The sequence below is a fragment of the Lissotriton vulgaris genome, chromosome 10 (genome assembly GCF_964263255.1).
Source record: "Lissotriton vulgaris chromosome 10, aLisVul1.2, whole genome shotgun sequence".
NCBI lineage: Eukaryota > Metazoa > Chordata > Amphibia > Caudata > Salamandridae > Lissotriton > Lissotriton vulgaris.
Window position 1 is genome coordinate 106,585,665 of NC_141698.1, and position 23,065 is coordinate 106,608,729.

Consider the following 23,065-nt stretch of genomic DNA (forward strand, 5'->3'; position numbering starts at 1 on the left):
CACACCTAAATGTAGAGGGCCTGGATCAACCTGTAGCCTTCATCAGCAGGAGGCTACTTCCCAGAGAACAGAGGTAGAGCACACTAGAAAGGGAAGCCTTTGCTCTGGTCTGGGCGCTGAAGTATCTAAGGCCATACCCGTTTTGCACTCCCTTCCGGGTTCAGATAGACCACATGCCCCTCAGATGGTTAATGCAGATGAGGGGTGAGAATCCAAAACTGCTAAGGTGGTCCATCTCTACAGGGAATGGACTTTATGGTGGAACACCGCCCTGGAAAAGATCACGTCTATTCTGATGGTCTCTCCAGATTTTTCTGCCTTAGTGAAGAGAACTCCCAAAGGTGTGGGCAGCTCTCCCCACTTTCAACTGGGGGGGGGGGGGTAGCACATGTTAGACCCGGAATCCTTGGCATGTTTTCCCCTGAGTTTCTTGCCCCCTGACCTCCTGTTTTGTAGGTGCTCTTTCCTTAAAACAAGGTAACTTTGGCTTACCCACAATTGGCATATTTAATTTACTTATAAGTCCCTAGTAAAGTGCACTACACGTCCCAGGGCCTGTAAAGTAAATGCTACAAGTGGGCCTGCTGTCCTGATTGTGTCACCAAATTCAGTAGTCCTTTAAAACATGTCTCAGGCCTGCCATTGCAGAGACTGTGTGTGCTGTTTAAACTGCCATTTTGACTCGGCAAGTTAACCTTCTTGCCATGCCCAAACCTTCCTTTTTAATACATATAAGTCACCCCTAAGGTAGGCCCAGGACAGTTCCAAGGGCAGGGTGCAGTATATTTAAAAAGTTGGACATAAACCTTTAAGTTTTACATGTCTATAGAGAAAAACTATTACATTTGTTTTTCCTACTGCAAGGCCTATCATGCCCAGAAGTTACCATTAGGATTGCCTTATTGCACCTTATAAGTGTAATTCCTAATTGGGACAAGATAGAAATCTTGAGTTTGGTGTCTCTGGAATTTAAAATCACAATTTATGATGAAGTAGGATTTTAAATTGTAAGTCTGAAAATGCCACTGAAATTGCTCTCCATGCCACTGGATTCAGGCTATCCTGGGTGATGAGGGGTGAAACTCCAAAACTGGTCCTAGGATGCTTGTTTCCAGTCCAGGGAGGACCTGGCCTGGCAGTTCGGACTGGACTGTTCCCATTGGGCGCAGGGTCAAGATTGATTTGCATATGGCTGGGTTCAAACTGGAATGGCATGGGGAGCAGAGAAACGTTGGATTTAGGCCCAGATCTCTGTACTGGGGTGAATGTATGACATTGTTCTGCATTCTATCCACCAATTGTTCTTTTTGCACTTTTAGGAAGTAGGCATTTTCTTACTTTAACCATTCTGTGCCTCTGCCTGTCTCTGAATACATGTCTGGGGTGGGTGGCAGGTGGGCTTTGTGCATTCCCTCTAGACAGTCACACACAAAGGGAGCGATGTGTGACATTCACTTCCTGATGGCCCATCACCAGCCTGAGGGGCCACTGAAGACACCATTCGCCTAATGAACTCCATCCACTCAGGATCCCCCACAGACCCATGCCCTCCCCCTTAACGTGATGGGTCATATATCCTTGTACAAAATGTTAATACTGCTCCACTTCCACTACATCTTCCTCAACTTCAGATCTTAGTTCCGAAAACTATAGGGTGATGCATGCACTTTTCTATGGTAAGGCCCCTATGACGGTTGATTGAGCATATCCAATTTGTGCCTCTTAGCCTGGCATGCAGCCTTACGTCATGTGCAGTGGGATGCCAAACTTACACAACAAACCCGCAATGGCACGGCACCTGGCTGAAAGAAGTAGCAATACTTGCTGGCTTCCGGACTTGGGACTCCATCGGTATCTTCTAACTAGAGGCAGTGTGGCTGGGAACTCGTATAAGTTCCTTTGCTAACCTACATGAGTCATTTGCCCTTGCGCACTTAAAATTCTACAAAAACCTCCACGTCAGTCACGCCCTCCATACCCACATAGGCAACACAGAACCCCTCCCGGAGTTTAATCCACTTGAAGCTAAAATCCTAATGGGCAACCTAGGACATTGAAGTGTCTCTCTACTGCACCCTCATATAAACTCCCCTGGCTCACTTCATCACCTGCAGACCCAGTCGGAGGGCTGGGTGGGACCACTGGAGGAGGAGTATTGGTGCCACGCCCTAATGGCTCCCCGTAAACTCACTATCTCCTCCAAATTGAGACTCATACAGACTTGCTACCTTCACGTAACATACCTTCCACCTTACACCTACACAGGGATGGTCTCCCAGACCCAATGTCACCTGCCCCAGATGCGCAGTTGCGTCGCCTGACTTCTTTCACATGTTCTGGTCTTGTGATCCACTGTAAAATACTCAGCAGTGGTGGCAAGAGAGCTGGCAGAGTTACTGGGGTGGATGGTTCCCCTATCCCCCAACTTGATTCTTCTGGGAATAGCAGAGGGTGCCAGGGGCACATGCGCCGAGATGGCCTTCCTGAGGACAACTCGCCTGGTCGCAAAACGCAACATTGCAGCAAAGTGAATGAATCCTGCCCCCCGCCATCACAAGTGGCGGCTTGGGGTTGACTGGTGTGCCCAACAGGAGGAGGTGGTGTTTGAGGCAAGAGGTTGTCCCCAAAATATTGGGCGTGTGTAGGGGAAGAGGCTGCACCTCTGATCTGCAGCACTCACACCGTAGGCCTGGAGAGACACAATAACTCATTTATGTATATGTCCTGACTTTCTCGTTGTTCGCCTGTATATGTGATATTAAATGCTCAACTTGTGCCTAGATCTTGTTGGCCACTTTGTGGCATTTAAATACCTAATAAAATTGTTTATCAGAAAAGAAAAATGCAGCTGATTTTTAAGATGGTGCAAGTCGGCAAGGGGAGCCAATGGAATTCCATCAGGATGGTGGTGATGTGATTATATTTCTTCAGGTCCTGGATGAGACGTGTTTCGGATATAAGGCTTTCCTAAAGGGAAGGCAGTGTAAAGTCTGGGAAGTCATGGAACATGGCATTACCACCATCCAGATGCAAGAGTACCTGAGCTTCAACACCAGTTCTGAATTCAGTTTCTGAAGAAATGGTTTCACTCTGTTTAGAAGGCAGAAAAAGCTGGTACCAGGGTGTCTGTATTTTTGGCAATGTTTTTCCCGAGGGTACTGGGGGGTTCCCACTGTTGATTTGGATTTTTTTGGGTCTGGAAATACCCATGTGAACAAACCGATGTTAGTTGGAAAGGTAGGAGGAGAAGCAGTGTAGGACACTACCAGTGAATCCCATTCGAGACTCCCAGGTATGTGTGAGGGTGCAATAGTTGATTGTATCAAAAGTAGCATTTTCAGGAAGCAGGAGCCATTTTCATCTGTGATCAGGAGGTCAGTGTCTATGGTGTGTAAAATAGTGGCCTTCATGCTGTGATATGAAGCCAGACTGGTAGTCATGCAGGAGATGGTTATCATTGATGTAATCTTGGAGTTGAACATGGACTGCTTTTTCAATGAACTTGTAGATGAATGGTAGGTGAATGATGTGCTAGTAGTTGGTTAGGACATCAGGACCTAGCGCAGGTTTTTTTTAGGAGTCTGAGGATCTGGCATATCTTCAGTGCCTCTGGGAAAATGCCCTGATTGAGGGAGGTGTTGACAGTGGTGAGCAGGGGTGACAAAGTCCCCAGACAGGAAGTCCTGATAAAGGTGAGGGTAATACATAATCTTCATTCGAAGTGACTTTGGGGGATTGAGTATGTCTATGAGATCTGCGAGTAATAGGGTTTTGATAGCGGACCAATGCGGCAGACTACAGGAGGTGGTGGGTGTGAGAAATTAAGCAAGCTTGGTGTTATCGATGTTCTGATGGATCTTCTGTATTTTTTCACAGAAGAAGAGGTTCATGCCATTGCACCTTTCTGTGGAAGTGAGGATTAGGTTGGTCAGGCTGGGGATTGATGCAGTGCTTGATGGTCTTGAAACATGTTCTGCTTCTATTGGTAGCTTCATTGATGGTGTTACTATAGAACTTTGCTTTGGCTGATGTGATGAGCTGTGCACGTTGTGTTGAGGGATTTCCATACCATAAGGCCATCAGGGGTGCAGTTTTTCTTCCAATTTCTTTCCTGTCTGTGGATGGATATAGATCTATTAATCCCTTGCTTCAAGGATGTAATCTACAAGTCTACCCGGAACAAAGCTTTTAAAGGTCATCTGACATTGTTTTCCTCGTTTCCCCATTGTGTTTCCATCCCTCCCTCTCCTCCTCCCTCTGTGATTCTTTGATTTAATTGATGTAACTATGCAACCTGTAACTCGCTGATCCTCTTGTAAAGTGCTTGGATACCTCCAGATCTAGCCAGCGCTATATAAAACTTTTCAAATAAATAAAAAATAAAATAAAGTTGTTTATGGCTTTAGTACGCATGAAGAAAACCAGCCTAAAAGTACACAAATTAAACAAATGCTGTTGCTCTTTTGTAGGTGGCCCTTCGTATTCGTCCAATTAATGAAGCTGAAATTGACGAAGAAGCCTCCTTTGTAGCCCACAAACTGGGCAAGCAGGTCAGCCAATAAATGAATGTTTGATTTATGTAATACTGTGAGGAGAGTATGTGACCTATTTTCAAATTTGTCAGTTCCGATGTATTTAAAAATGATTCTGAAAAAAAGGTGTTTATTATTAACAGTGTGTAATTCTTACAAAAATCAAACATTTTGGTACCTGATGTGTAATTGGTGGTTTTAGTAAGAAGACAAATAATGCATGGATGGTATATTGAAAACAAGAGAAAACACTTTGCCTTTGCTGGTGGAATGAAGTGACATAAATGCCTCTGATCACCAGTGCTGTTCTCCGTTCCGAGGAATGTAAAACTATTTTCAATGCTCTACCTAAAATAGCATTTTCCCTGCAAGCGTTTTGCCAATAGATTGACAAAAGTGTAATTTTTCTGACTGTGTGCTGTAAGTTGGTACAACAGCTAGGTGGCTTCTTAAGACTATTGACTTACCTTGCCTTTTTGGCAGCACCAACCCTGCCTCTGTCCCCTACATGGAGCTGGTTTATGAACTTCAGGTAAACTCTGGCCCCAATGGCACAGCACTAGTTAAGTAAGTAAGTACAAGCTCCACTTCAAACAGAGGGGATACTCCTCGATTAGTGAGTACAACATGAGTGTGACTGACTACCCCAATATGTCATTTGGGTGCATAGTCCCACTATTGCGTATAGGCCACCAGCAATTACTACTTCTTTCCTTAGCTGTCATGGTTTGATTTTATTGCTTTGACATGTTTAATAAAAAGTGCCTATCTCACTGTTGTCTACAAACTACGTCTGTCAAACACATACCGTGCCCTGCTGTGACTACCCTTGCCTAGATTTACCTAGAGAACTCAACAACGGTAACTTTGTATGGTTGGTAGCAAGCACTTTGTTGCTTTTCAGGATGTGATGAGTTTTAGTGAAGTGCTGACTGTAATGTCTTACTTTGCATACAAGCTCTTGCTTCCTTATAGAGTTTAGATCTCTTCCTTGTGACCATTCTTAGAATGGAGAATGCAATGTGAATTCTGAGCAGTTGTACACTTTGGCTGTTTGTGGATGAGGCGAATAAATTGCTCCTGAAAGATACCTTCAACTTTCATCCTTTATTCTTATGAAAGACTCTACATTTTACACTGGCGACGATCATCCTACCTCTCCGCCTCAACACACAGCCGTCCCCGACCAGTCACCTCTCCAGCGCCTGTTTTTACATCAAAGGAAGCGTTGTCTTCCCGGCGGCATCTCCCACCTCTCCAGCGCCTGTTTTTACATCAAAGGAAGCGTTGTCTTCCCGGCGGCAGCTCTTTAAGTTCATCACCACGGTTGAAGAAAAGTCCGTACGGTGAGGAGTGCAGCGGGAGGTTTATTATAAAAAGGGACTTAAAATAACTAAAAAAAGAAATATAATGTTATAGGCGCGGCGCGCTCAAAGACAGTTTGTAAAGCACTCGCGCTGGATTTGAACAATGCAGCTCAATGGCCGTGCGTTTCAATGACGCATACTGTGCGTGTCATTGACTTATAACGTTCGGCCTCGCGTGAAGTTAACTTGTGTTCTAGTGGAACGAGCAGTAGCTGCAAGATAGGAATTCTTGCGCGTCAATGAATTAATGAGCATTATGACGCTTGCTGAATTTTGACAATAAGAAAACTCTTTGGTAAAGAGCAAACTTAGCGCGTCAGTGTTTATGGTAGCATTGTGACATAAACAGTTAAAAAAAAGTGGAAGAAACTGGAAGAAAGAAAGAAGTAATTATTACACAACAGATCACAATTGGAATGGAATTTCTTTAAAGAATCTTTACAAGGGATTTTCTTCTCTTTATGATTACAAGAAGCATTCTCTTCATTATTACAAGGAGCATTCAAATTCTTATTACAAGAAATATTAAACGAAGGAGTTCATTTCATTTAAGAAGGAAAAGTCACTTATAAAAAAAATGCAGAATGTAACACAACCCGCATTTATTTTGACAAGTCCAGGAGAGCCAAATGGAAAATGGAAAAAATGGAAAAAAATATTTGCAAACTATGCAAGAGTATGTGGCACAAACTTGAGTGCAGAAAGAAAGCATTCGTTATTGTTACACTGTTTAGGAGGTGAAGGTCAAGATGTGTTGGAACATTTACCAGAACTCACAGCATCTGAACAAAGAAATTTAAATGAGTACGAGATAGCCATTGAACATTTGGATCGACATTATCTTCCTAGATTGAGTACAATAATGGAAAGATACCATTTTGGTTTAAGAGGGCAAAAGAAGGATGAGTCAGTTGAAGACTATGTTTCTGCACTAAGAAAGTTGGCCTCATCTTGTAAGTTTGGACAGACCTTGGAGGAAAGAATAAGGGATCAATTTGTTTTGAAATGTGCTCATGACAGCATTCGAAAGGAACTATGGTTGAAAGACGAACCACCATTAGAAGAAGTTCTGGTTATAGCAAAGCAGGTTGAACATATGACAAAATGTGTAGATGAATTAAAAGGAGAAAAGGAAAAGACGACTGAGCCTGAAAAGAAAAAAGAACCTAAAGTTGAAGAAGTTGTATGTCAAGTAAAGAAAGAAGAAAAAATGTCTGGTGAAAAAAATGAAAATGGAATGAATACTTTCAATGCAAACTTTAATGTTTCCAACAAATTTTCTTGCTTTAGATGTGGGAATATTGGTCATCTAGCTAACTCGCCAAACTGTTCTGAAATCCATTTGTAATAATTGTGGTAGAAGAGGTCATTTCTCAAAGTGCTGTAGAACTAAGAGCAACAAGAGGGACAATGTGAATAGAAGATGGTCTCAACCCCAGGTGAAAACTGTAACTTTCCACGTCAATGGTGGTCCATTAGAACATCCCTCACATCTAGTGAAAGTGGATGATGCCATGATTGAGTTTAAGTTTGATTCGTGTTCCCAGATCACCATGATTGATGAAGAATTATTACATAAGACTTTTGGAAAGAATGTCAAACTTTTCAAAAGCGATATCATACCATTAGGTTATGGAAAGAAACCAATTAAAATATTAGGTTATTTCATGGCTACTCTTGAATTGGGAAGTCGCATTATTCCTGGTAAGATATATGTGACGAATGTGGGTGATGCCTTAATTAGTTGGAGAGACCAGCGAGATTTAGGTGTTACACTTAATCCGAATGCCTCACCTCAGGTGCAAATACAAGAGGTGGAAGATTTGTCAGAAATGTTTGCAGGGAAATTTCCAAATGTATTCAAAGAAAAGTTAGGATGTTTAAAAGGTTACAAACATTGCATAAAATAAAAAAGAATGCAATCCCCATGATAACAAAGGTAAGAAGGATTCCTTTAGCTGAACAAGGAAAAGTACAAAAAGAGATTGAAAAGCTGATTGAGAACAATATTATAGAACCAGTAGAAGCAACAGAATGGTTGGCTCCAATTGCTATAGCTAAGAAGCCAACTGGCGAAATTCGCTTATGTATTGATTTAAGGGCTTTAAATAAAGAGGTAGTGGTAGACAGATTTCCGTTGCCCAACATTGATGAGATAGTGGGTACATTAGAAGGTGCAAAGTACTTTACCACCTTGGATCTGGCTTCTGCCTACCACCAGGTGGAACTAGATGCCTCTTGCCAAGATTTGACTGCCTTTATAACCCCCATGGGAACCTTTAAATTTAAAAGGATGCCTTTTGGTTTAATATCAGCAGCTTCAGTATTTCAACGAATAATGACACATATTCTTAAAGGACTTCAGGGGGTGAAATGCTACCAAGATGATCTATTAATTTATGGTGCCAACATGCTAGAACATAATGAACGGATGTGTGATGTGTTGAAACGGTTGTCTGAGGCTGGTTTGTCCCTTAAAAAGGAGAAGTGCAAGTGTGGTTTAGAGGAAGTGAACTATCTTGGGCACTGTATTAAGAGTGAAGGTGTATTTCCAAAGTCAGATTTAGTTACATCCATTGATAACATGGCTGAACCAGTTAGTAGAGATGAGTTACTATCGTTTCTTGGCATGGTAGAGTTCTATGGGAAGTTTATTCTACATTTTGCGGATAGAACAAAAAATATGAGAAGACTTACTGCAAAAAATGTTACATTTGAGTGGTCGGATGACTGTAGAAAAGAATTTGAGGAGATTAAAGAGGAGTTGAAGAAAGCTCCCTGTCTTCAAGCATTTGTTCCTGGTTTGCCAACATATGTGTTTACTGATGCAAGTGACAAAGGTCTGGGAGCGGTATTAGTACAAAATAAGCATGGTTATGATTCTCTTATTGCTTGTGCCTCAAGGTGTCTTCGTGGACCGGAACTTAATTACTCAGTTATTGAGAGAGTCATTAGCTATCTTCTGGGCTCTAAAAAAGTTTAAGAATTTGATTTGGGGTACCAAGTTTGTTGTTAAGTCAGACCACAAACCTTTGAAAGAAGTTTTTTGTAAGAAAGGTTTGGATTCTATTTCCTCTAGGATTAGAAGATGAATTATATCTTTGCAGGAGTTTGATTTTGAGGTACAATACTTACCTGGTGTTTCAAATAAAGCTGCTGATTGCTTTTCGAGACTTGTAAAAGGTGATGACTTATGTAATGATGAGGTGTTTGTGGATGAAGATGATTTTCTCAATGTTTGTGAAGTCACTGAGGGTGTTGTGGGAAAAGATGAGTGGAAGGATGAATTGCTAAAGGATGAGGAGTTAGTTAAAGTATTATCCTTGTTAAGGGATAATAAACGTTTAGAAAAGCCATGGTCTCTAGTCTCTCAGGAATTGTCCATAACTGATGACATGTTGACACGAGGCTTGAGACTTGTGCCTCCCTCTACTTTAAGGAAAAGATTATTGATACATGCACACACTGGTCATTTAGGTATAGTGAAAACCAAGGAAATGTTGCACACTCAGTTTTGGTGGCCTGGAATGGATTTAGAAATAGAACGTATGGTTAGAGACTGTGTGGAATGTTGCGCTAGTGACAAAATTCTGAAAACCAGACAGATGCCCTTGGTTTGCAGAGTTTTACCTAACCATCCCTGGGATGAGTTAGCTATTGATATTTTGGGTCCTCTTACGGGTGTCTCTGACACTCCTTACTTGATAGTTTTAATTGATTTATATTCACGTTGGATTGAAGTGAGTGCCGTAAGTGAGATAACATCTGATTCTGTTATCAGATTCTTGTCTGAGATTTTCATGAGAGAGAGTTTTCCAAACAGTATTTTATCTGATAATGGTCCTCAATTTTGTTCTGCTGTGTTTGATGCTTACCTTACTAAATGTGGTATTGTGCACAAACGGTCTTCGTTATACCACCCGGAAACCAATGGTGCAGTTGAGAAGGTCAACAAAACGTTAAAAGAATGTATTCAGCTTGCAAGGGCCAATGGTTTAAATTGGAAAGAAGCACTTAGAGAAAGAATTGAGGCTTACCGTTGTTCCCCTCACTCTACCACTGGTAAATCTCCTTTTGAATTATTCAAAGGTAGAGTACCTAACACAATGTGGTGTCCTGGTTGGATGAATCTGAACAAGGGGTTCGTTGACAATCATGTTGGTGCTTGGAGGGAGAGGGAATTAGAAAAACAAGCTTGTAGAAAAGTATATTTTGATTAAAAAAAATGTGTTCAATTTCAGGAAGTTAAAGTAGGTGATCTTGTCAAAATAAAAGCACCTGTTGGAAGAAGATCTTGGTCTAAATATACTAATGTCAGACCTGTTATTAAAGTTTTTGGTAATGCCATTAAGACACAAGATGGAAGGATTTGGAATAGAAGTCGGGTAGTTGTGATTAGATCAAGGAATGTTTCTCAAGGTGACATTGATCCTGTTTGTGAATCTTCTGCCACTGTTAATCTTCCTATTTCCTGTTCTAGCAATCCTACTGCTCATCGCATGAGAAGTCAAAGACTACGCAGAGCACCGTCTTATATGAAAGATTATGTTTAGCACCGTCTTATATGAAAGATTATGTTTAATTCTCATTTGTTTTCGCTATTAGGAATATTAAGTTCTTCTTTCTTCTCTTTTCTTTTTCTTATTTCTTTTATTGTGTTTATTGCTGTTGTAAAGGAGGGAGATGTGTAATGTCTTACTTTGCATACAAGCTCTTGCTTCCTTATAGAGTTTAGATCTCTTCCTTGTGACCATTCTTAGAATGGAGAATGCAATGTGATATCTGAGCAGTTGTACACTTTGGCTGTTTGTGGGTGAGGCGAATAAATTGCTCCTGAAAGATACCTTCAACTTTCATCCTTTATTCTTATGAAAGACTCTACATTTTACACTGACCATTAAGATGGTCAGTCTTTTTATAGACCCTTGCATCGCAAAGCAAGTTGTTCCGCCTAATAGTTTATAAGACTAGAGGTACGTTCTCTTTTATAGAAGTGTCCCTAAGATATTAATAAAACCACTGATGCCGGTAAAATATTAAATGTAAATCTCTCTTTTTTCAGAGCCATAAGAGGTTTTAATTTAGCCATTGAGTTGCTTTTCACAATCCAAATAACAGGTAGGGTATAGCCTTCTAAAACAAGCTAACTAGGGATCCAGTCATTGTCTCATTCTCTACTGTAGTGTACAACAAACCATATCTGAATACCTCGTCATGTTATGTTTTCGTAACCACTAGGTGTAATAATAGATATTGTGCTTTAATATATATATATATATATATATATATATATATATATATATATATATATATATATATATACACGCAAACTGCAATTCCGGTCTCCCAGGAACAGAAAGTCAGCACAAATCCAAATATGAGGCAAAATATTATTTATTTAGGTAAAAAGCAGCAAACGAAATATATGCCAGCAATCACACATGCAAGTGCCAGGAGCACAGTAGCGTCTTCCCTCTTCCGACCGGCAGTACTCACATATCCCTGGAGGTAGAAGGAAGTCGCCCGCACAGCGTGGCGCCAGCGGGTGGTCGGCCAGCAGCGCCATCTACACTGAGGCAGGGCCGGTAATAACCCCGACAATTGTCACAGTGTCCGCCAAGAGGGGAGGCCGCTGGACAATTGACACACAGTAGTGATGGGCCAAGCCAGCTTTGAATTACTGCAATAGTAAGTAGTAATATAAGAGAAGTAATATATCATCTGCTTTTTATAAATCAGTCACTGTAATGTGGCAGGTAATTTTTGGCAGGACAAGCTCCTTTCAGTGTTCTCATGACTCTGCACATGTCTAACACCAGACAGGATCAGGCATTTTTTTTTACAAGTCCTGCCGGATCCTAGGATGTCATTGCTGCGATCCTTTTAGGGAGAGCATAGGCAAAATAAACTAATCGACTTGTTTTCAATCACAGTGATGCTGTTTTTAAAAGACACACATAGCACACTGTGTAAACTTAAGTTCTACTGCTGCTAGCATTTGCCCTTTGTGACCCAGTCATAGTCTGACAATTTTACAGTCAGTGCAATTTCTCGGTGGTTCTGAAAGCAGCAGTGGTGACCACAAGTGTAAAATCATGTAGGATTAGATTGTGGGTATACAATCGTTTGTCAGTAGGATCATGTGATTTCAGTTTCATTTTCTTTTCATAGCTTGTCCTTGCTTAAATGAGTTTAATTTCTTATGTTTGTCTGTTTACATGAACTTATTTTCTTGATTTTGCTCACTAAAAAGTGTCACTCTTAGTGTCATACATTTAACAGTTGAATGTCATTCATAAGTTCTCTGAAACCTTGAAAATGTCACGCATAAGCACTCTTCAAAACGTGGCAACTTGCAGTCTGTTTTCATGTTGAATAGTCCCCTTCCATTTCTGGTGCTTTGCAATAGTTTAGGATCTTCGTAGAGTTTCTCGCTGCTGAAATGGCTGTAATTTGTTATATATATTTCCCTCATCTTCGTTGCTTGATTTCGTAGTTTTTGACTGTCACTCATAATTACACTGAAATTATGAAAATATCACATATAAGCAATCTGAAACCTTGGTAGCTATGCACTGTCACAGTGGTGACAGGTCATGAAAATGAGTAGCATTAACTCAGGTGCCCAGGTAATCCCTTTCCACTATCTGTCTATTGAATAGAATTTATATTCATCTTTTAAGTGGTGTCTGATGACTATTTCTGCATTATTTGAGAGTTGCGAGTTTAGGCTGTTTTGTGGGCTGAAAGTGGTCTGATTGGGCTTATTTTGGGCTTATATTTGAGTGGCTTTGGGCTTGGGACGGGTCTAAAAATCTGGCAACACTGACGCCACGCTAGTTTCTTTTTTTCTGCTTTCCCTGCCGATGTCCACAATGCAGATGGTGTTCCGTTGAATTATGAATGTTAATAAATGGCGTAGCTACCAATTAATTTCCTGTTATGCGTGGCTTTCGGACAATCCTGGTTTTGCCAATACATCACGTTGCATGTTGAGCTTTAATATTGAGCTTGTTCTTAGTTAAAAAGAATTTCTTTTGGTTTGTTGGGCTTTTCGTACTCTTAGCATGTCTGAGTGATTAGTATCTCTCCGGGGAGCAAGCTTGGTTACGCGCTGTCTGAGTCTGTTCTAGTGATAAGTGTCTTGTGTTCTGAGCATACGAGGTAAAATTACCTTCGTTTTATTTGTTAAAACGGCAAACTCGTTTTTTATAGGGATCGTCAAGTAGGCAGACGAGTAAGATAAATTGAGAGCAATGTCTTTGAACGATTTAAATGAGGTAAGACTATTAAGATTGATTGGTGCATGCTTCGCAGTGCTAGTTTAACTTGTTTGGGGTTCGACACGAGGAGATAAGGGATTTGATCACAATCACAGGATGTTGAGCCCACACCGATATGACAGTTTTTTTCAACGTAGTTTATCATAAATGAAGTCTGCAGTTTTCTATCACCTAACAATGTTTCCCTATCTGTGCAACAATCGCCGTACAGTCAGTGAAGTATTTGTTCTCACACTGCAGCGCCATGTTTGTCCATAACGTGACTAAGATGAAGATTAATTGGGTAAATAAAGGCTGGCTCTCAGCTGCTCTTAAAACACCCCCCAGGGCGCGCGCCATTGCTCCACTTGTCATGGGTTCTGCCTTTAGTGGGAGGCGCTGAACGTATCTTCAAGTGCTCTTATTCAGGTGTCTTGTTGACAGACCACTGTTTGTCGGGCTTGGGTAGAGTACTTCCTAAGCAAGCGTCACGTGTGCGAGGAGCGAGACGTAGTGCATATGAAATATCTGAATTGTGCATACACACCTGCATAGTCTGTTTATGTGCATTAGCTTATTTTATTGGAATGATTGAAAACAGCCACATAATTGCAGTCACAGTCAACAGCATGATCGAAAAATACAGTGGCTTTGAACATCCCGTAGGAATGAACGGGCCCAACTTGCATTGGCAAAGCCAACAGGCTTGTTCTTGTTGTCTTTCGTGGCTAACACAATCCAAGGGCGAGGTGACAGATTGTGGAGGTTATCTGCCACCCTGATTAATCACTGTGTTTTCCTCAGCCCAACCTACACACCGTTCACATGGGGGGAAACACTGTGTGAAGGAGGGTGGGAACCAAGACTAGCCGATTACGTCAAAGCGTTCAGTGTAGCTTGCTAAAATATAGCTTTTTGAAGACTGTCCGCAGCTGGAACTGGTCACCAGAGAAACTATGCAGGACTAAACTTTGTAATGATTTCAGACATTGGAGAGGCGCAGAACACCACAGTAATATGGTGCACATCTGTGGGACGGCACAAAATTTGACGAATACTGGCTTTATATGCCCCCTGCCTGCATGGCGCTGCTGCATGATGTTTCATTTTTACCTGCACTAACAAGACATGTAAGATGATTGGCAATTGCATTGGGCATTGCTAGATTGGTTATCCTACGTCACTAAAGGACAAGTACAAGCCTGACACTTTTATTTAAGTATTAATTGTTTAAAAAAATTAAAAGCCATTCTTATTTGTAATATCCATATATCTACGTCACGTAAATACAAAACACGTTGCATTACGAATGCTATAGGTGTCACATTTGCGAACGTTATAACTATTGGCATTGTAAATGACAAAGCTATTAATTTCGCTATTTTCAAAACCAACACATAAATAAAAAATGTGTCATTTGCAATACCAATAGCTCAAACTTTCCTAATGCGAGACCTATTGCATTGCAAATGCTTGTTAGAATTTGATCCTCGTTGAGGTTGGCGAACTGGTCTGAGGCTGACTGTTCCGAGGCTGACTGTTCCAGTGGAGGCACACTGCCACTTCAATCCCAGTCTGCCTGAGGTATAGGAATTTTCAATAAAAGTACTTTTACTGTTACAACACGAGCAAAATTGAAGACTACCTGTTGGGTGCCATGTCATGGCGGCACAATGCACAGGCTCGAATTTTCCAAATTTTCCAACGTAGATCATTACACTCAGGATTTGTTTCTGAAAAATGAAAACAAAGCAACGAAGGTGTGCTGGAGTTTCTTCTGACCGTCTGGTGGCATTATTGTTTTTTTGGGCCTTAGAATACCATGTAATGTACGACGGTCCTGGGATGGAAAACAGTGTCAAATGGCCTACACTAGATGGAGGAGTCCTTCTGATGGCTGGTAGTTCTAAGGCCGCTGGTCTGTCTTTTTGATGGTAATGGGTAAAGCTTCATTTTCTGAAAGATGGTGACTCTCCCCCCTCTAACTGAATCAAGGGAACTGAAAGGTAGGCAGATTAGGCTTCTACTGATTGTCGGTAGATACCCCATTACTGCCTACCTCAAAATTACCCCTCTGGTATTTACCCATTAGGTCTGTGACTGGTTTTTCAAACTCAAGTAGGAGTTACGAGGTTGATGGGTTTAAAGTCTAGATGAATAACTTGAATAGGGTCTGGTGATACAATGAGTTGCGGCCCACACAAACTTTTTATGGGCAAGCAGATAATGTATTTGTAGTTCTTCAGAACCGAGTCTTTCATAGTCACATCCTTGAATATTCCATGACCTCAAGCTGGGAATTCTTCACCCCGAGGAAGTAAGTGGCTTCTGCCCCATGTGTGCTGCCTGGTCAGCTGAGCCATGGGATCATCATCTCAATAGATGACACTTCATCCCACTCTAAATTTCTCCTCAAACCTTGTACATCTTGTGCAGACAAACAGTATTTATTCAGACCATCTCCACACTAAATGCATTTAATGTCTCCACAACTCTGGGCTTGTTCCCAAGAACTGCAGTGTGTCTATCACATTCAGTGCTAATACTTTTAATGACAGAGAGGGTTACCTTCTCCATGTCTTGAACTCTGGTTCCTCCGGCCAGAGATGGAATCAGTGAAGGGTGTCCACATGCTTCCTTTTATTAAGACAAAGAAGTGCAAATCATACATTCTAAGGAATCATTCACAGGCTTCTCTTGAGAGGCTCTCATGAACTTCACAAAAAGATCCTCTGTGCCTGCCACTAAAGTCCAGACTGCTGGCTCCGGTGGCACTTCATTTGATACATTTATAAAATCAAGATCTTCTGCAAGTTTGGACTTACCTCCCTTCTCCTCACAAACAGTACCTGTATCAATGACAATCCCACTGATGACTTCCTCGTCAATGACCACGGCTAAGAACTGCTCATGGTCGACATTAATAATCAGGAATCTGCAGATTTCGAAAGCACTGTGACAACTGCTTCAACAACGAGAACCTGACTGAGAAGGTCAGGCCATATAAAAGTCCCTTTTACTGCCTCTGACCTACTTCTTCGACGATTAAGTCCATACCGTTGATAAAATCCATGCCATTGATTACAGCTATTCTGTCAATGAGTACTTCTGCAATATTAAAACTTTCATAGATTCACAAGCTTGAATCATCCCAGTCATCGAGATGCGTGTCCCACAGTAGATGTAGTGAGCTGTATTATGTTAAACATGCACAGAAAGGCTTTAACATAGTCGCAGCAATAAGGTATTCACATCATTATAAATTCCCCCAGATGGGAGTGCACATTTTTTCCCTGCCCGTGTTCTTGCGGGCAGAGAAGCTGTGTCCTGGGAGTGGTTCCCTGGGACACATCAATGTAGGCAGCTCCAGGAATTGGGGGGTCTGGGGCCTTTAGAGGCTCGGGGAGGGGAGTCACGCTTCCCCTCACCTTTAGATATGTGTGTCGGCCTCGGGGGACGGGATCGCCGGGCCGTTGCAAGCTTGGACAGGAGGGCCATACCACCCTCCCTCCCATTTTTTATTCTTGGTTCCTGGGAAAGGTGGTCCCTGGAGCCTCAGAGAGGCTCGTGAAAGGGTGCCACACGCCCCTCCTGCTTTTGAACAACATGACGGGCCCTGGGAATGTTCAACCAGGCCTCTGCAAGCTTGAGCAGGGGGGCCGAGCCCCTCATCCACTTTTTAGGTCTCGGCTGGCGGAAGCAGCGCATGCGCTGCTCTCGTCATACAAAGGCTTCTTGGAATCAATACAGATACCAAAGCTCTAAGAGGCGGAGCTGAAGCCCTGCCTATCTTCCTCATTCACTGGCGTCATCCTGCATGCAAAACTCAGGCTCATAATTGAAAAGGAGGCTTCTTAGTCCCTCCTTGTTGCTGCCTTGTCTCCTTTTAACCCCGCCCACCGGGATTGGATCGCTCACTTGCGGCGTTACACACTCATTATCTGCTATGCACTATATTTATTCCCAACGCCGACAGCTTGTTTTTTCTTGCCAACAAACCCACCTCAGCTTACAAGAGCTAGCGACACACTGTTGCTAGCTCTTGTAAGCTGAGGTGGGTTTGGTGCCTAAATAGTTTTTTGCAATGTAACACGAGAAATAAACCCCGAATATAGCCTTTCCCGTTGAGGGGGCTATTTTAACGGAACCCTTGTACAGCAAGATTTTATCTCCCTGTTTGAACATTCAATTTCTTTCATTAGCACTGTATGCAGCATCAGAGTGCGGAGGAAAATATATTTTTTGGGGCGGGCGAGATACTGAATGGCATGGGTGGCCTGCAGAATCAAATTTGGGGACCACGAAAAATGTGCCTCCTCAGTCCCTTATATTAAATATGTCTCTACTTCAGAGCTTCGTTGGGGCCATGCCCTCACCATCTCGTTAGGCTACTCTCCTTGTTCTTTCTCCGGGCCTAGTACCACAATCTGCCCTCGCCCCCCTCTGCTTCCCCTCCCTGTCTCCGCATACATCTGCCATTTGCCCATTCACTAGCCCCGGCCGCTGTGAAGTGCAACAAAAAGGCGTGCTCAAATACAGTACGTCACCGTTTCAGATCGTATTTTTCAGCCTGTTGTGGGTTCCCATTAGATTGACGCGCAGTGCCCCAAGAGACCAAAAGACAGTACAAGTGCCGCCCCCCAGAGGACTGCTAGTACCCCAGTTGTGTGATCTGACGGCTAAATTACTTAAAAGCGGATTGCCCTTTGTGGTGAAGCTTCCCTTCTGTTACCGCCCCTTAAGGGTTCACTGGTGACAGCTGGTGTTACAGCGCTCGGGGTCAAACCCTGCAAGGGCCAACTAATCCTTTCAGCCTTCAAAGGTCGACATACTGCGTACTAAGACACCGGGTAGTAATAACACCTGTTAACCACAGTGCTTAGAAGTGGCGAAGCATTTGAGCGCTACACAGAATCGGCATCTTGAAACCTGGACAGGTAAATTTGCACATAAAAAATATAAATGCAAATATTATTAACATATTAGATGGGACTGAACGAGCACCTCATAATCCCCCCCCCCCCACACAGAATATATTATATGATCCTAGGCAAATCACTTTATTTTCTGCACCTAGTTCCTTTATGTGGCAAAACTGTTAACGCTTATATATTGCAAACTGCAGACATTGGGCGCTACACATTAATTGCACATTTACTAAAAGTAGACGGGGTTTAGGGGGCATTTAACCATTTAGGAAAACAGGCACAACTTTGCTGCATAGCGAAACTGACTCCATTTGCTACTAGCAGCACTTTTCAGGGTTGCAGTAATTATGCGGTAATGAAAATCCTGTCTTTCCTGCATAATTATGGATTTGCCACATTCTGCCGTACAATTATCATTTTCGAAAGACTTAGTTGCTAGCTCAATCGATTCAAAAGTTACTGAAACTCGAGATGCCACATCAAAGGTTAACTGGTCACCTTTTAGTAGCCGATTGGCAAAATTATGAGCCGAATGTATAACAATGAACTAAAACTGCTGCCCAGACAATACTACTGGTTGTTACAAAGACAACAACGCGAGATTATAGTGACACAATCTGCCTTTTCTGGCAACAATGGCAAGTGGATTCATGCGGCAAATCCACATAATATCAATGCCCCCGGCTAGAAGTAAGAAACACATATACCACAAACGGTACTATTAAAAAAAATAAAAAATACTCTTAGAATGCGTCTATCACAAATCACTCCTACAGAATAAGGTGCATTGACACAAAAGCACAGAGAATGACAGACACTTGATCTATCTATCGCCCCAGGCTACAGCCACATTACAGCCACATATACAATAGGACATCTGCTCCAATCCTGCAATCCTCGCCGGGTTTTCCAGCGTTAAACCTGGTCCTCGATCCTTGAAAACGCACAATAGTTTGCTTGCTCAAAGTTTGATAGAAACTTTAATCTGCTGACCACGCCTCTGTTGTTTAAATATCTCATTGGAAAACAAGCATTGAAAATACAATAGGTCTCACCTTTTATTAAGTTAAAGCCATTTGCATTGCTATACAATACCATTAGCAAAGCAAATGGCTTAAACTTAGTCAAAGGCAAGACTTATTGCATTTTCAATACTTGTTCAAATAGTAGCCCCAGTGAAGGGGGGGGTCCCTGGGCCTCAGAGAGGCTGAGAGATGGGTGGTCACTCCCTCACTGCCGCCATCTAATTTACATGGGCGGCTCCTGGAGAAGGGGTTCATGCGGCCGAAATCAGCTTGGGGAGGGGGGCCCTATTTACACCACCTTCCCAAAATAAAATATATATATATATCTCCAAAGAAAGGAAACGCGCTCCGTCTGTCACGTTATCCAGGCCACACCAGCATTACTTTAAAGGTATTCTTTATTAAAAAGATTCATGGGCATGACGCGTTTCGAGTCTGTGACTCTTTATCAAATGCCAAACTGCTGCAAAGTCAGTGGGTTTGTTTGAATTAAAGGGACAGTTCATCCTCAATGTCTTTTTCGTTTTATTCTTTCATGGTGTTCTTTCCCTTTATGCACAGTTAAGTACAAGTTTTTAATTTAGGTTACATTAACCTCCAATTGGCAGCACAGGCTTGCGGATGACTTTCAGCTCGATCAAAACGGGACTCTATTTCCCACAATGCTAAATGGCTGTCCTGCAAGTCTTTACTGGGTTTTGATGTAGATGACGGTAAAACCACATTTCTTCATCGTGTACTGAGTGCAAATCATGCCTTTTAATGGAAACTTCCGTACCTCAGTCACGATATATATATATATATATATTCGGTATGTAGACGTCCAAATGGCCAGCAACTAGATAGATAAACGAAGCAAGACCCATAGATAGTGCAGAATTTCTTTATTCAAAGACCCAGCACCAGTCCGCCATGACGCGTTTCGGCTTCACCAAGCCTTGATCACGTGACACTGACATGGAGGCTGAGCACCCATTTTAAAGTGCATAATGTTAATTTGCATAATAGATAGAAGAGTTACTGACACGTTCTCAATCGCATAATGCACATGGAAGGACTTAACCCAATCCTAGTAACCAAAACCTTACATCAGCATAAAATGATTATACACAGATATTCAGTTCATGGTAGTTCTCCCAAAATGTTGCACAAAATTGTAAAAATGGAGAAAGCGGATGAGGCAATTACGAATAATGTTAAAACACTTAAATAAATAAACTGTTTTAAAACAATAAATATTCTCAATCATTGCCCCAACTGCTAAAATGTGTATACAATTCTACCGTATGCTTGCATTTAAGCAACAGAGAAAATAAAACACATTAATGCCAGAACGCATGTAAACTTTATACTGGGTTTTTAAAACTGGCAAACATTCAGCCCTAGTGGGCAAACAAGGTGTAAAAAATGAGCTAAGTCCGTGTGCAAAGTTGCATTGTCAACAGGTAGAGTACTGCCCTAGTGGGAAAAACCACTGTGCAAAATACGCTTTTATCACTGTGCAAAGTTGCAAACCTGACTCCATTATACAATAAATATAAAGTGCTACCAGTGAGTTTAAAATCATAAGACAGATGTTAAATATCATGTAATTACATTCGTGTGGAGGAATTTTTTGTGGGGTAGTTCATTATTTCTTTACAGCCAGTCCAGCCACTGTTAATTGCTATCTGTATAATACATTGTAAGCAAAATATAATTCTCCAAAGTGGTTACTGCCTGTTATAAGTAAGTGTAGCAATCTTCGCTTGTATTGAGCCCGTTAGGCATCTTGGTGTCTAGTAGAATAATGTGCCTAGTCTCCAATTTTCTCAGTAAAGACTGCCTGTCGCCACCTCTTCTCTGTGGGGGTACAGTATCGATCACAAAATAGATTAAGTGTGAGGCATTTCTAGCGTGAACCTTATCAAAATGCCTTGCAACCGGGTATGATGGATCTGCATTTGTTATAGCTCTCAGATGTTGCAAGATCCTTTTGTACACCTGTGGTCTGGTGCTCCCTACATACCTCAGACCACAGGGACATTCTAGTACATACACCGCGTATTCTGATCTACTGTTCAACTTTACTTTAATCTTGATAGGAGTTGGAAAAAGTGGAGACATGTATTCCGATCTACTGACCCCGTATATCACAATTCCCTCCCCCCCCATCAAGAGAAAGCCTGCACTTCACATCTTGAGAATTTTCCATTTTATATGTAGACAGTGCTTGAAACAGGAACGTGTTTCGGCTGCTCAATCCGCCGTTATCAAACTAACATAGCACCATTTCTCAGCAATTTAAATACTCTCCTCATATGTTGCCAATTAAATAACAAGATACCCTCTAATATCGCTTTAGCAGTACATCATGGGGTTAATGTCTCCTTACCCCTAATTTATAATCACATGTTAAAAGATAAATACATACATTTTAACATTCAGCAGCTTATAAGCAGTTCTTGCAGTTTAAAATTCAGAAATGGAAAGATCATTAACCCCGGCTTTATCTTAAACGTGAGAGTTACACTGTCAATAGCTCTCGAGACAGGCACTTGAATATCAGTCCATTCAGTCTTTCAACATATGGCTGCATACGAGCCGTTCGTGTAGTCTTTATTTTTTGCTAAAGTGAAGAGATCAATATCTAATTACTGTCCTTAAGCCTGACTTCTGGAATCTGTCAGTCACTTGTCAAATTTCTCAATCTGAAAGAGACACGTTAGTGATGGATTCCTTACCTTAGAATAATCCCCAGGCGTCAGACTGGATCCGGAAAGTTTTTGCTTAACAGTGCCCCTGCGCGTTGGTAGGTGGCGTCCGCGTCCGTCACTGGTGTCGTAAGCACCAGGATGACGTCACGGAGACTACTTAGGCGCCACCCATGTGCGCTGACGTCAGTTCTTTCTTTTTCCGCTCTAAAAGCACAGATCCGGATTGAGCACGTACCTCTGTCATTTTTTTACTACTTTTGAGACATTTTTGTCTCCTTATCTTGTCTCCTGGTGCACGTAGGGAAACCCGGCTTTAAGTCTTGTGGGTCGTGCCGCCGTAATATGTTGGTGGCGAACCCTCACGATGTCTGCCTGGACACCGACCATGACTCCCGGGGCTTTAGGGACTGTCGAGCCATGGCCCCGAAGGCCTTGCGGGAGGGGCGCCCAAAGTTGCTGGAGAGCTGGCACTCCTCTCACTGCCGCTCCAGGTCTAGGGGCCGTTCGCGGGACCGCTCGCAAGACCGGAGCCGTCGCTCCTCTGGCTCTAAGTCTTCACCTTCAGATTCCGGTAAGCGACGCCATAAAAAGAAGTCGAAGAAGCGTGTTTGCTCTCCCACGTCCCCCTATCGCTCCTCGGAGGCGGACGTGGGCAACAGGGACCCCACCCCTGCGGCACATCCGGAGCCTGGGAGTCCTGCGCCCTACCCTCCATACGCGGGTCCGTCGGCGACTCCCGAACAGATGCAAGAGTTTCTTGCTGCCATGGACCACCTTTTTGGGCCTCGGGCTCCTGCCGACAAGCCTGTGGGCCCCGCGGTCTCATGTCCAGATCCTGTTGGCCCGGCAGTACCGCCTCCGTCCCCGGAGCCACTGGATCCAGCGCCTCAAGGTGCAGCGCCGCTGGCTCGGCCCCGGCGCTGCCCTTGACTCCGGCCCCAGCGCCACCCCTGGCTCCACCACAGGCGCTGCACTGGGTGCCGTTTATTCCACCCCTGCCCCGGTTCTCAGACCATTTTGTTCCGACCTGGGATCCGCATTGGATGCGGCTACGGCTCGGCCCTGGCCAGCGACATACCCAGCGCCGCTTCCCCCTCTCCGGCTCATGCTTTGCCGCCACGGCCGGCTCCTTCTACTCCAGAGCCGGACGAGGATTGGGACAGCTTCGAGGACCCCCTTGCGCGGCAGTGTGACTCCGAGCAGGATTGAGTGGATGACCTTCAAGATGCGGGTGAACTTAATGTGTCTTCTGACC

At 42.8% G+C, this 23,065-nt stretch overlaps 1 protein-coding gene across 2 annotated transcripts in view; it reads left to right on the forward strand.

The window, feature by feature from the left end:
• LOC147684768 (kinesin-like protein KIF19) overlaps positions 1-23,065 on the forward strand; it is a 1,367,439-nt gene that overhangs the window by 59,421 nt on the left and 1,284,953 nt on the right. For both annotated transcript variants that reach the window (XM_086940625.1, XM_086940626.1), the window contains exon 3: positions 4,470-4,550. In XM_086940625.1, the coding sequence (XP_086796751.1) occupies positions 4,470-4,550 (81 nt within the window). The remainder of the gene's footprint in view (positions 1-4,469; positions 4,551-23,065) is intronic.